The sequence below is a fragment of the Haliotis rubra genome, unplaced genomic scaffold (genome assembly GCF_003918875.1).
Source record: "Haliotis rubra isolate DU_JTF1 unplaced genomic scaffold, ASM391887v1 Scf1208, whole genome shotgun sequence".
Taxonomy (NCBI): Eukaryota; Metazoa; Mollusca; class Gastropoda; order Lepetellida; family Haliotidae; genus Haliotis; species Haliotis rubra.
The window spans coordinates 32,555-48,110 of record NW_025765124.1 but is presented as its reverse complement, the minus strand read 5'-3'; the positions used below and the strand labels follow the sequence as shown (position 1 = coordinate 48,110).

The window sequence follows — 15,556 nt, the reverse complement described above, 5'->3', positions numbered from 1 at the left end:
CAAACCCTGCTCACTCACTACTTAGTGAGTGAGTGAGTGAGTAACAGTTTATAGTCACATCCGCAGTATTTTAGTCATATCGTAACCAGAACTAGTTACAGATTCATAATCACTACACCAAAATTAGAACATCCTGTTGACAAAGGACAGTACAACCAATTAGAATATCACAGAAACAAGAATTGAAACTAGCATATATTTCTAAAAGTGTATGAGGACAATGCAGTATAAAAACAGGCTAAGTATTGTTAGCAACTAGATCACCATACTAGGGTCTTAAGGTAATGACATGACGTTAACGTTTGTCAATCAGACAGTCCTGTGATTTACATCATGAGCATCCATCAATTGAGGTACGGTGACATGTGTCAAACAAGCCCGCGAGCCAGACAACCCGATCTTGTTAGTTGTCACTAACAAGCAGGGGTTGCAGAAGATCAAAATCTTCCTGGGTTGGTGAACAAGACGAATGGCACTGATATTCCTCAGATGATAATCAAAAGTCTTATACAGATGCGTGTGTGTGTGTGCGCGCGCGCGTGCGTGCGTGTGTGTGTGCGTGTGTGTGTGAATATCTCAACTGCATTCAGAACAGTTTGGTGAGCAGGAAAAGATACTGTTCAATAAGAGCAGCATTTTTATTTTCTGTGTTTTTCATCAACGGCCAACCTTTCTACTTGTATCCCCCCCCCCAACATTCTTCATGTCATTTGGTCTTTATTATGTCTTGTTTTAATTTTTTCCTCGAAATGGTGCCCTAATAGACATCCACATATTTTACGTTCTTAAAGGTGTACGAACAACCATGTGGGGGTGAGGTTTTTGCAGTTTACATTTTACAAAATGATAATTAATTGTGACTACTTGCTGCTTTGCCCATGTCGATAACCCATGGTTGCCTGGTCCAGACTCAGTTCTTCACAGTCTTAATCAAACTCACCCTGTGCTTGTCCCAAGGCCCTGATAACACACGGAAAGAATCACTAAGTTCCAAATGTGCTCTTGGCTGATAACTACTTTACAGATGGCTGGATCAATCAAAAATGAATACAAACCAACGAAGTAAAACAAGTGATGTCGATGGGGACATACATTTATAATAAAGTAGAATCAATTCTGACAACACTGTATGGTTCTTCGAGTCTGCAGACTGACAGGAGGTTGGTCATGTGAACGGATCAGTGATCCATTTGGAGACCGTGTGAACACGCTTAAGATGTATGCCATTAAGCCTGATGGCCAAATCATGGAGAAAATTGGCGTTTTCATCTTGATTCTATTTCTGCGAGTTTCGAAAGAGAGAATTCAAGCCAATCCAGGTTGCGAGAATATCAAATACTCTCATGTCATGACGTTTGACAATCGACTGTTTTCAAGGTGGTTGTTTTGGACAAAACCATCAGTGAATAGAAATGAATGTGCCACCTTCTGTCTCCAAGAGAAAGCCTGCGTTGCCTTTCAAGTGAATTCAGGAGGATCAGTCTGTAGAGGCTACGCCGTCGCCTTTAACGAGAACTCCGAAAGCGAATCAGCCCCGGGATATATGCTGTATGTATCGGAGAAAGGTAATTCATGTTATGAAACATATACGTGTCAGAGTATTACACAAAGTACATGTAGTATGATACATGTTTGCGTGTTTACACTTTTCTGGGCCTTTTCGTGATATTTGAAACATTGATGACATACTGTCTAGAGCAGGAGTGTCACTTTGAAACATAATAAGTGACAATACTTAGATATGAACAATTACATGGCATGTAACCAACTGTTGGTATTATACTTCCATGTTTTTTTGTAAGACGTAAACAACCCACAATACGATGATGCTGTTCATACAATTAGCCATGTACCCATAAATAACCATTGAAAAGTGCGGATTATATCCTCGAAGGGAGTAATGTAAGTCTTTCCCTCCCAATAAAATGTTTAATAACATATTTGGTGTCTATTGCTTTGAAAGGTCTTCAAGATGTAGACACATCAATTTGAAATGAAACAGATCTTGTATGTTGTTTTCCCAAATTATAAAATTTCAGATCTTTTAATTTTGTGATATTTCCTGGTATAAATAGTATTCCTTGTACGGAAATGCCCTGTACTTAAATGTCTTGTGCGGAAATCGATAGCAAATGTACACACGGGAAAATATATTAAATATTTCTCTGCTTCTTGGCTTATCTTTAAACTTGGATAAAATTCATCTCTGATTGATGCTAACGTATTTGTTCATTACTACTGTACATATTTTCATTCTGACTTGATTACGAAAACTAACGATATATCCAACATTGTGCACAGCCAAGACTTGAACTAAAGATGTACTTGTCCTGTTCTATTTACCAACTGATTCCAGGTGGTTAAGTGGCATTCATGGGAAAGTCTATTAGATGCCATTGGAAGTAGTTTTAGCCAGTATTCTATGCATTTCACCAAAACTGTATAAGAAATGGATACCCTCTACATCCCCCAGAAGCCATTACAATGGGATGCCTTTACCAAGATAATGCTTTCATTCAATATACTGTAACCTTTCTACATTTCAATTTGGTATCCCATCTTATTCCGCATACATAAAGATTACCTTAATGTAGCTGAATTGATGCATAGTGCGGTGTCAATTAACACACTTGGCTTGTGCTCTGACCTGAAAATACTTTGTGTTAATGCAAGTGAAGGTATGAGTGAGTGTGACTGAGAGTGTGTTAATATTAAAGTCACTTCACCAATTACTCAGCAGTATCATGTCTAAAACAAGTTCTAAATATATGATAAATACAGAGCTGAATTTTAAAAACTTGTCAACACAGGACAGTAAAAAGCACTAGAAGGTCAAAGGTTTAGATGAAAAACTAGTTTGTAAATCTAAAACGTTCTTACTATTAATACAATACAATATTAAAACAGGCTGTAGATTGCCAACAACTAAAGGTAGATCATCATACTAGGGACCATGGGGACTTACAGTGCTTTTACTACCTGCATGAACCCTAGCTGGGTTTATATCATCCCTTCAGTCGGTAGTGATTGTATTCCAGTTTAGGCAAACATTAAGAGAACACCTATGAGGAACGTAGTATGACAAATCTCTGAATGGAATTGGACTTACGTACCCTCTCGGGGTAACAATCATTTTGCGCAACTTGGACCCGCTTTGAAGGTATTGCCTCTAACAGCCAAAGTTATTAATTCATTCTAACAAATTGGAAGTGAAGATATGAGCAGGATTTTCCTGCAGCCTATTCTGCAAAATCATGGTCATGGCACCAAAGTGTTACGATCGGGGTTCATTCAATCGTGAGATATGTCGGGGGGTGCTTAATAATAACTAAACTCTTTGTGTATATGTTGCTGGTTTGTTGAAGCAACGGAACACTCCAATAATTAAAAGGATGGCAGATTTAATTCATTATTAATAGATCAGATCTGGCATGACAAAGCAATAATAATAACATACTATGCCAAAGGACTATTGGAAATCTTGATGTCTTCTTCCAGTTGGTATATGGTATGACCGTACAACATCCTGGGGATTAGGCAACCGAATAGGCTCTTCATCGCTATATGGCTGAAATAATGCCGATGCGACGTACAAATCAACTCATCTCAATCTAATAGGTTGGTGTGAGATGGCGCCACAGTAGTTCTGAAAGTCTTTGGAGTGTTCTCACCACATGAACTGATTACCTTCCTTGCCTGTTATTAGCTTTTGCCCTTGTTTTCACCCCCAAACAAACCATCCTTTTCTTCTCGAGTAGACTGGCTCATGAGTCTCAGGAAAGTGTAACCTTCAAATTTCAGAGACATTTTCAAAAGAAAACATTCTCTGATAAATGGTTACCTCAACAAGAAAAGTGCATATTGAAAAACGGTGGTATACAGTTATCTGCCGTCCGTTTTCCTTTTCTAAATCTGAACTCAAAAAGCGTTGAATATGTCTCGTTACAATTTGTAAACACGTCAGCCAGATGGCGAAGTAGTGCTTAGTAAATGATTTGGGACTTTTATGTGTTCATGACGACAAGGTGGTCTTCTATGGAAACGAGGGTAGTGCTAAATATATTGTAAAATACTTATCATTAGTATTTTCTTCTCCAATGACCTGAAGATATCCAGTGGCAAGCAACCACTTTGTAGTCTAAGAAGCCAAGGTCCACATGCGAATTGCCCGAGGCCAAGGGAATATGACTCTTGTATTACGTAACTAACTTTATGTGTGCAGGTCTTATGATGTTAGTTTTGTGAGAAAAAAGTATCTAAATGTTTACCGCCCTGTTAACAATTAAAATATATTAAAATATATATACAGTTTACGTCCTGCTATCAATATTTTTTTCAGTGAAACTGTTACAAAATGTCAAACAAACCTTGGTTTCTTAGACTGATGTGCCCATAAAGCATATATTCTTGTAATGAAACTTTGCGTTTGAAATGAGATTTTGTATTCTTGTAGTTCCCATTGTCTCAGTGTGTTCAGTAATCTTGACTCCTATATTTACTTGTCAATTCAAACTTGTTTTAACTTTCACACGTTTTATGAGGTTACACTTTTAACCTTTATATCGTACGTGTTGCAATAGATATTGGTTCATGTTTGTAAATACGATAATCTCATTTTTAATGGTATTTTTCGTTGTTGTTTTTTCAGCTCAAGGCTTCATTGGATCTTCGTGTCAGAACAACACAGACTGTTACTTGGCTAGCTCCGTCTGTGTCAACTCCGAGTGCATGTGCGACCCTGGACTGGCATTCTCACCTCAACAAAAGGCTTGTGTTTCAAGTATGCATGAGATAAAATATTTGCGAATTTATTCGGAGCCCCTATCAAAGTACGAATTTGCTACAAGTGGGTTTAGATCTTTGATACTGGGGATTTTCCAGCAGAGTGGGGGAAAAGTATTATTTGTCCATTGCATAAATCTGGTGACAAAGAAAACCCAAATAATAGGTGCATTATGTAAAACGTTCTGTTCAGTTATGAATTCTAGACTTAAACAGTGGTGTGATGACCAAAACTGTATAAGTGAGGTGCAGGCAGAATTTAGGGAAAATTATTCAACCACTGATAACGTTTTTGCTTTATATTCTATATGTCAGAAATATTCATCAAGGAAAGGTGGTAGGTTTTATTGTCTTTTTGTTGATTTTCCAAAGCGTTTGATTCAATAAGACATGATGTACTTCTGAACAGTCTTTCCGAAGTTGGTATTAGTGGCAAGTTTCTCCCAATAATTTTGTCAATGTATTCAAAATTTTGTGCATCTGTGAGAATGTCGGATGGTATTTCCGAGTATTTCAGTTGCAATATCAGTACCCGTCAATGCTGTATTTTGAGTCCACAGATTTTCATAATCTTTATAAACAAACTAGAAAAAATAATGCAAGAATGCGGTGGGAGAGGTGTGTTTATTTCCCAAACATTTAATAACCTATGTCTTCTCATGCTTGCTGATGATGTGTCTTCAGTAGCCAGCTCCTGCCTAGAAATGCAGCGTAAGATCTATGCTTTGGAAACATTCTGTGATCAAACTGGAATGAAGATAAATTTGGATAAAGCTAAAATAATGGTATTTCGCAATGGTGGTCCGCTTCGATCATATGAAAAATTGTATTTTCAAGGAAAACGAATTGATATTGTGTCCTCATATAGATATTTAGGACTTGTTTTCACTCGAAAATTATCTTGGAGCAAGGCGCAATTTTGTCTTCGCTCACAAGCAAACAAACCTATGATGTCAATTTACGGGTATTCTAAGAGGGTTGGAGTGAGTGAGTGAGTTAGAATTTAACGTCACCTCGGCAATATTTCAGCCATATAGTGACGAGAAATGTTTTACATAAACAATAAATTAAAGTTGCTAAATAATCAGTCATCGAAGGACTGTAAAATAACTAGAGTATCACAGATGGAGTCTAAAACTAGCATGAACATGTAAAACTATTTTATTTACGAAGACAATACAATATAAAAACGGGCTATAGATCGCCAACAACTGAAGGCAGATCAACATACTAGGAACCTAAGAGGGTTGGAGGTATGCCATGTAAGGATTTACTAAAGATATTTGATAGTATGGTCGTGCCAATTGTGTGTTATGGCTCAGAATTATGGGGTATATACTAAAGTAAAGAAGTAGAAAGAGCACAGTTGAAATTCTGTAAGTGGATTCTTAGAGTTGGTATATCTACATCAGATAATATGGTATTGGGGGAATGTGGGCGTTTGCCTCTACAGCTGGTATACCTGACCAGAGCAGTTAAATACTGGTGTTGACTCATTACTCTACCTCCTAGTAGGTTGCAAAACCAGTGTTATCAGATGCTTATGTCCCTTGATAATGTAGGCCGTACTACCTGGGTCACACACATCCGAGATATCTTATTTAGATTTGGGTTTGGTTTTGCCTGGGTTTCCCAGCAGGTTGATTGCATAAAATCTTTCATTTCTCTATTCAGACAAAGATTATCAGATAATTTGCAACAGTTATGGATCTCAAGCTTAAGCCCTTCCTCCAAGTGTAACTACTATGGACAGTTCAAATCATTGTTAAATGTAGAATCATATTTGTCAGGTGATATTCCTTATTACTTAAGATCTTCAATGGCTAGATTCAGATGCCAAAATTACGGTCTTGCTATAGAAACTGGTAGATACAATAAGACAGAATTTAAGGATAGGGTTTGTTTATTTTGTAAATTTAAGAAAAAAATATTTTATTGAAGTTGAACTTCACATACTGTTTGTCTGTGAAACCTTTGATGTTCTTAGAAAGAAATATATATACCCGCTTATACCTTATGTTAAATCTCATTATGTGTCGCAAGATATGGTGAATTTACTGACATCACGCAATGTTCGTACCTTGCATAGTATATGTTTGTATTTATATAAAGTATGGAAATTGATAGCCAACACTACTAACCCACAAGTACTTAGCCCTACAGTTATTGCTGGTACACTGTGTTGTCTCTACCCATGCATAGTATGCGTTTGTATTCATATGAAGTAAGTAAACTGAGAGCCAACACTATTAATTCATAAGCACTTAGTCTTGCAGTTATTACTGGTACACTGTGTTGTCTCTATCCATGCATAGTATACGTATGTGTTTATACAAAGTATGGAAACTTTGACTCAATACTATTAACCCAAAGCATTTAGCCCTTCAGTTATTTCTGGTACACAGTAAGGCTCATCATTTCAAACCAACAATTTATAAATGCATTTTGTTGTCCATATGATATTTGTAACACATTTGCATACCTGTGCCTTCTCTGCAGCTATATTCTCACCCACTTGACGTCCATGTAATATAATATTTATTACAAATTTGCATACCTGTGCCTGCTCTGCAGCTATATTCTCACCCAAATTATTATAGATATCACCAAGAAAGCATGTATCATGGGCCCAAGGCCTCTTTATTGAATAAATATGTCTGTCTGTCTGTCTGTCTGACAAGTGGGTTTGTAAACCCGCTTTGTTTCCAACGACCAAAGGTCCAAGTGAAATTACTTACGGACATACTCCTTTGTAAACCCTTCACAAGGGGATGCTTCCTGGTGGTTTTAATTTTTTTGTAAATTCTGACGTGCTGCATTTCCATTCCCCACTCCCCTTCATCCGTCATTTGGTTGATTTGAATAATACCGTTTTATTAGTGGTAATAAGTATTAGGGAACACATTATGCCTTTAACTGCACATTTTGAACTACTGATTTTGAAGTCAAAATGATTAACTAGTTCTGCTTCTTTGTGTAGTCTGGAAGAAACCAAGCTGACGCTCTGACGCTTAACTTGCTTTTATGATCGTAAAGCATCGAGAATACTGCTAGACATGCCAACGCCGTTCTAGTTATACAAACAAAAACAAGAAACGCATAAGCCATTTTAAAGAATTTATTGCGTTAGTTTAAGAGCAATTATTTCATGTAGCTTCAATGGTAAAATGGTGAAAATTCACACGTCACGTTTTTGCAGAGTGTATAATAAAACCCAACAGAAGTGAAAGATATAGTCCGAACAGTCACCATTATGTTTGCAGAATGAGCTAGTTCAAGGCTGTTAGTCCAAACATAGTGGTAAACTCGTGTCGACCCGATCAGCACAGCCATGGACACTTGAGGGTCGAATATATTTTATGAAGGAGACGAAAGGACTCTTGCCAGGTTGTTTTGGTGTGATTATGTGCATTCAAAATTACATCCTGAAATAGAGCGAGTACCTCATGGACCATAATCGTTTTTGACGACTGTCTTGTGCAGAACAACCAAATTATTGCTGGGTGATGGGTGAACAAAAGCTGAAAATTATTGGCGGGCTTCTGTTCAGTGTACAAACTATTCTTTCATCATCAACTTCAACCAGTCTTTAACTGACATTCATCTGACTTCATTTTAAGTACCCTAACCCATCTTGTGCATCATGTCTCAGAAATATACAACATAACTAATTTGTTTGCAGCCTGTACAGAGTACGGTCCTCATTACACTACAATCCGTGGCTACTATATCGGCAACAACAACATGGCTACCTACACCGGGGTGACTGAACAACAGTGCATGGACCACTGCACCAATCACGTCGCCTTTGTCTGCAGGACAGCTGATAGGCGTGCCTCTGACGGGAGATGTGACCTCACCACCCATACTCTCCTGACTGTTGCCGCATCAGACTACACAATAGTAACGGATCGTACAATTATGTCCCAGTTTTCCAGAGATTGCAAAGCCTGATCCGAGAGTGTAAAACTTCTCTAAATTTGCTCTTTAATTAAAACCATTAATCATAAGCTACAGTCCACACTTTGTATAGTTTTTGACAATATAACATACACGGTAAATACACTCGAGTTCCAAACAAACGGATCGGTGGGGTAACCCAGTGGTTAAAGCGTTCACTCGTCTCGCCAAAGACCCGAGTTCGATTCCATACATTGGTACAATGTGTGTAGCCCATTTCTGGTGTCCCCGGCCGTGATGTTGAGGGAATAATAAAAGCGACGTAAAACTAAACTCACTCACTCCAAACATACATTGCAATATTAAACAAATCATTATTCTTGATGAGATCCCGGAGGTGATCTGACCAGACCAGACCACACCCAACCTGCGACCAGGTATCCTGGTATTTTGTTCACAGAATGAACCAATCAACTGTAATCAGGCGTTCTGTTATACCGAAATTCACTTCAAGTTAATGCAGCCTTTCATGCAGTCTCTGATCTTCACAGCAACCTTGAACTGTTAAATCATTAAGGTCCAACGTAATCGTATTCTGCAACAAGAAGCTTATACTCATCGCTTGACAGGTCAACACCCACAGCGTGACGATTCGATGACAACATGACTCATGTGATGTGGGGTTGAAATGGATTGTTGGATTAGCCTTTGAAATTGGAAGATACTTGCTGAACATTCCTGTGGACGACCACACGACCTTGACCTAATGCTCAGAGCCGTCATTAGTACTGATTTTGCCTTTGCAGCAGAAGCTGCTGATGCTGCTTTCTGTGGATTTCCATCAATTTATATCTTTTGACTTTATATGAATCTGTTTATGCCGGACATCGTTGGTGTTTTTCAGTGACTTTCAGTGGTTCAGCAAATGTAGATTCACTTCTTTGGATGATATCAGAATCAATATCCATAAATACATCTTTTCTTCATGTGCCTACTAGTTATATGCTTACCTAGTACAGGCATTACTTGAACAGTTCCCATGTTTATAAATCATACTAAAGAGTTGGTCCAATTATTACACTGCGTTATTAGACTGAGTGTTGATATATTACTGTTGTTGTTGACATTGTCATTATATGGTTCCACCTTTGCTGAATACACTAGTATTGTTCAGTGGATATACTTGAATTTGAAATAATTCGTTTGTAGTAACGACGTATCCATTTATTTTCTGTGATTACGTGGCTATTTGTTCTCAATTGTATCTTCATATATTTAGCTTTCATCCGAAGCTGGTTAGCATTGTCCTATAAATACATTTACCTAAGTAAATGGTCCTGGTTAATTCTGTATGCTGCCAGATTACCCACGTCTAAGTTTGTGTGAATGTTACCAATGTCAACACACTTTCTTTGAATGGCAGACCAACAATTCTATGTATTTTCAAGTTTATAGCAGTCATAAGTACCTTTCCGGTTGTACACTTGCTTTAAAAAAAATGTCTTTTTATTGTGAACATTTATATTTAGCAGGCCAGAATGCTTCTGTATGAGTAAATTTCCATTTATATCAGAAAATGTCATCTGTACTTTCTTCGATGTATTAGCAATAATAATTACTATAAACAAAACAGGATGGAAATGTAACCAACAAAACTAGAATCATTATGGAACAAGTTTTTATGGATAACAACTTCTTTATTTCGTGAGTGCGACGTTTCGATACAGATTCTTGTACTGTTATCTTGATTGTTCAGTAAGGATTATGCTATCATAATTGCCTGGTAAGTATTATGTTATCATGATTATCTGGTAAGGATTATGTTACCTTGATTGTCTGGTAAGCATTATGTTATCTTGGTTCTCCAGTAAGGATTATGTTGTCATGATTTACCAATAAGGATTTTGTTATCTTGATTGTCTGGTAAGGATATGTTATATTGATTGTCTGGTAAGAATTATGTTATCTTCATTGTCCAGTAAGGCTTATGCTTTCTTGACTGTCCAGTAGGATTTTGTTATCTTGATTGTCATGTAAGAATTATATTATCTTGTCTGTCAAGTACGGATTAGGTTATCTTGATTAGCCAATAAGGATTATTTTATCTTGATTGTCTGGTAAGGATTACGTTATCTAGATTCTCCAGTAAGGATTATGTCATCTTGATTGTCCAGTAAGGATCATGTTATCTCGATTGTCCAGTAAGCATTATGTTGTCTTGATTGTCCGCTAAGGATTATGTTATCTAGATTGTGCAGTAAGGTTTATGTTATCTTGATTTTCTGGTAAGGATTATGCTATCTTGACTGTCCAGTAAGGATTATGTTATCTTGATTGTCTGGTAAGGATTATGTTATCTTGATTGTCCAGTACGGATTATGTTATCTTGATTAGCCAATAAGGATTATGTTATCTTGATGGTCTGGTAAGGATTACGTTATATAGATTCTCCAGTAAGGATTATGTTATCTTAATTGTCCAGTAAGGATCATGTTATCTTTATTGTCCAGTAAGGATTATGTCATCTTGATTGTCCAGTAAGGATTATGTTGTCTTGATTGTCTGCTAATGATTATGTTATCTTGACTGTCCAGTAAGGATTATGTTATCTTGATTGTCTGGTAAGCATTATGTTATCTTGATTGTCCATGAAGGAATATGTTATCTTGAGTGTCCTGTCAGGATTGTGTTATATTGAGTGTCAAGTAAGGATTATGATCAAGACCACTTCTGCATCGATATGTTTGTGTGCATTCTCTCATAAAACAGGCACTGCTCAACAGATAAGTGTCATAAACTATAACAAACATTGTGAAAATGTACATCAGTTTCGTTTAAACACTTGATTTTATTGAGGAATTTCGTGTATATTGGCCTTTTCACTTATAGATCGATGCCCATGCTGTTGAACACTGGATTGTCTGGTCCAGAATCAATTATTTACAGACCGCCGCCATATAGCTGGAATATTGCTGAGTGCGGCGTAAAACTTAACTCACTCACTCATTTGTACGATTATGCATTATATTGTCACTACATGTATCTTCATGTCACAGTGAGCAGCTGTTCATCCCACAATGACTGCATCTCGTGATGATAAAATCTGACCAATGAGGCGCTGGATTTCCAGACGAGCCTTTTTCAAGTCAACACTGTCTGAAGTGGAGGATGGGAACATGGCTGCCACGTGACCGACGCCTGCAACACATTAAAGGAATAATATGTTCAGTAGTCCTGGTAATAAGAGCAACAAGAACTCTATGCACAGGTTATACTATACCAAATGAGAATCCGTGATTTGTCTTCACTGCAGACTGAGTCCTATGGCAGCTGTGATTGGAGGATTTTTTGATTATTCAGAATGTTTAATTTGTAAATGTACATCCATCCTGTAATTTAAACTGACCATATTTTTAATATTAAGTGCTGCTTTTTTTTACATGATGACTTATGCTAAATATGACAACAGGAATTTTCAAGCGGTTTGTTTGTTTGTCTAGCAGGTTTGTTTAGCCTCCTTAACTCGGAAAAAAACCTGGCTGAGTTTGTCATTTTTTATATTTTCATTGTTCATTAAGGCCGGACTATGAACACAATTGCATATAATAGCTGCAAATGGCTTAGTTAATTTGAAAAATAAATTAAAACGTTACTATAGAAGTCAATGGAAATATTTGGTTTTGTGTAACCTATATATCCTAGAAGTTTCATGCACCCTGACACCATGGTCAAGTTCTATAAGACCACCTAGTTGATGTTCTTCGTCTTTCCATGTGTAAGAAATATTCTACATTATAGATCTAAAACATATTCAGTTTCGTAAAAAAATCCAGCCCAGAATAGCTAAAAGGTAATTCTTTAAAATAAAACTATTTTGCCATCCACGCTCCACGTCATTGTCTTTATTCCTCAGCAAATCAATGTTATTCCTGACTCCAAGCATGAACTGTGAAGAGAACAGGCAACCATTTGAAAACTACGACAGTACGTATACCTGCAAGCACTAGCAATGTGCAACGGTGCTGAAGAAAATCACAAATGGATTGAAAGGTTTTACATGAATCATTCACGTCACTTTATCACACCTAGACTTGTAGCCATTTTTGCGGACAATTGAGACATCGTCACAACTGCATCCACGTGACTGTTTCCTGAATGCAGATGGTGAGGTAGCCTACGGGTGAAAGTATTTGCCTGTGACGTCAAGACCCTGGTTCGATTCCCCACATATGTGAAGCTCATTTTTGGTGTCCCTCGCCATAATATTGCTGGAATATTGCTATAAGCGGCGTAAAACCCATATTCAATCACCCAGTATTTGCAGTGAACGAGGCCAGTTGAAAGTATCTCGAATATACCAGTCTTCGTGAAAATGAATAACTTAATAAGTGCCATTACTGTGTCATGAATTAATTTCGTGCATATATTCATTATCTGCCTATACGTATGCAAGAAATACACGATGTGTGCAAGGAATTTACGATGTGTGCGTGTGTGCGTGTCAGTCGTCAATGGCGAACGGAGACGGATCGGTCCCAACTGCGATAAATGAATGTTTGTAAACCCATTATGGCTCAGAAATAATTGATGAGAGTACGCTCAAAGATGCCATCGATTCAGCGTGTTTTGGTGTGTGTCGTGTGTGTACACGATACAGTAAACAGGAATTTCCGTGAGATATCGGTACAAATTCTGAGCAGGAATTTTGCTCGGAATCGTAGAGTCACGATAGATCTACTGAAGACGTTAGCTCCCACGGTACGACTTTAGCTTTTGAATGTACTGTAAGTCCCCATGATCCCTTGCATGTTGATCTGCTTTCAGTTGTATAGCCTGTTTTTATATTGTTTTGTCATCTGTAGTTCAAATGTTTTAGATTTTAATTACTAGTTTTACATTTATATCTCTGATATTCTAGTTGTTTTTACTGCCCTTGGCCGAAATGTGTTTTTTTTATAATTTACCTTTAGTTATGAAATTATAGCTTGTTTTTAGTCACGGTATGGCTGAAATATTGCCGATGTGCCTCAAAATATTAACTCACTCCCTCATTCAATTTGGTTTTGTGACATATGTCTCCCTCTTTTGTTAATATTTGGCTTGAAAGGATTTTATAGTTTTAGGTGGGTATTGAAAGTGAGGACTGTTGACACTTGTTGACCGCGATACTTCTCATTCCATTTATATAGTGGTGAGACCCCGTCAGTGACAGTATATGATGCGATGGGGGATCGAACCTCAGACTTACGCACTCAGTGTAGACAGTTTATCCATTGGGCCACGGAAGTGGTCTATACCACGATGGTGCATGTCCCATGAACCAGTTCAGACAATGACCCACTTTTCAACCGATCCGATTTTTTTCGTGTGAAATTGAAAAAAGACACTACAAACAACAATGTTTACACGAAATTCCAATACCTTGTAAGAAAATGAATTTTAATTTTAAACTTAAAATAAAATCGTATTTCTATATTTTATGGCGAGGTGTAGGTAGCATGGCGTTAACTAAGACGTCACAGACTGCCCAGGTTTGATGAAGTCGTAAAATGATTCACAATTCATCTAGCTCACTGGTAACACCTGGTATGTTGTTTTTGGCTTATTAAGTGTATTCGTGTATCGTACAATGTAATTGATAGAATATCAAGGCTGTACAAGACCTCTAAATTTTTCTAGCGACCGAGCCTCGTTTTGAGATTTCCACGATTTCCAGATTTCCCTTTGTCAGAGCAAGCTATACGACAGAGCACGCTGTTCGACGTGTTAGCAAGGATTAGAAGTAGCGTAGTGTTGCAATGATTAAATGTATCAAATAATACTGATTAATATCTATATGTCCAGTTGAATGGGTTGGTCTCAAAATTCTGGACTGGTTATTGTACAAGTTGCGCAAAAGGACGGAACCCACCTAGCAGGAAACGAGACTGTTGTGTAATCAATGTTTTGACTTGAAGACATCAGCCACATACCTTTGACAACTACTGCGTATGCCCTAGGGTTTGGATTCCTGGTGAACCCATACTTGATCCATGGATCATCTGTACCTTGAGTGTAGATGATGTTAGTTACCCGGATGTCAAGGCCACCGTAGTTCATAATGATGTCGTCATGTCCACGTTTCACCAAGGACTGAGTAAACGCCGGACCAAACATACCTTCACATAGTTTGTAATAGTAACTGTAAAAAATCAACAAAAACATAATTCAGCATTCCACTTTTTGTTACATCATTGCAATTAAACCATTCAATTGAACCCAACATGGGACAGAATCCATTCACTGGACTGTTTCGTCAAGATGAGGTTGTGATACGACGATGTGCGTAGTTACTATAAACATTCCTTGTTATTAAACGGAGAAGATCCACCGCAATATTTCCCTAGCCAGATATCATTTTTCACAGATCATACAAAGTTTTAATGATGATGTTCTTTCGTCATCTGAACAATTTAGGGCAGTTTCAAACCACGTGATTTTAGCATATTTAAAAGAAATCAAACTGTGTGAAAAATATGTATCTTTTGTCTTTCAAGTAAGTCTTTTACCCTTAATATTGTATTTGACTGAGATATTAGTAAATTTCCAAATATCTTTGATTGCGTTCAGTGTATGATACAATGAAACGCGTTTCTCGTCTCCAAATGCTGCAAAATTGCTGGTACGACGTTAAACAATGTTTACTCGCTATATCAATACCATATTCCCACCTGTTAGATACTATTGATGACATAAGACAATATTGACGAATAACTGCCTTAGGCACTGCAAGTGGTAGTGTTGTAGCTCTGTGGTTATAGTGTCTGCTTGTCACGCTGAAGACCAGGGTTCGATTCCCTACATGGGTCCAATTTCTGCTTAAAGTAGTGTAACA

The 15,556-nt window shown here is 37.5% G+C and overlaps 2 protein-coding genes across 2 annotated transcripts; one reads left to right on the top strand and one right to left on the bottom strand.

The window, feature by feature from the left end:
- Positions 1 to 1,129: 1,129 nt before the first annotated feature.
- LOC124264641 lies at positions 1,130 to 12,566 on the top strand. Its single transcript, XM_046699382.1, has 4 exons — positions 1,130 to 1,565; positions 4,649 to 4,780; positions 8,465 to 8,745; positions 11,739 to 12,566. Exons 1-3 carry the CDS (start codon positions 1,130 to 1,132, stop codon positions 8,734 to 8,736), a joined length of 840 nt encoding a protein of 279 aa, XP_046555338.1. The 3' UTR covers positions 8,737 to 8,745; positions 11,739 to 12,566.
- On the bottom strand, positions 11,511 to 14,844 carry LOC124264648. Its single transcript, XM_046699390.1, has 2 exons — positions 14,655 to 14,844; positions 11,511 to 11,880 (listed from the first exon to the last, which is right to left on the bottom strand). Exons 1-2 carry the CDS (start codon positions 14,836 to 14,838, stop codon positions 11,750 to 11,752), a joined length of 315 nt encoding a protein of 104 aa, XP_046555346.1. The 5' UTR covers positions 14,839 to 14,844; the 3' UTR covers positions 11,511 to 11,749.
- Between the last annotated feature and the right edge of the window lie 712 nt (positions 14,845 to 15,556).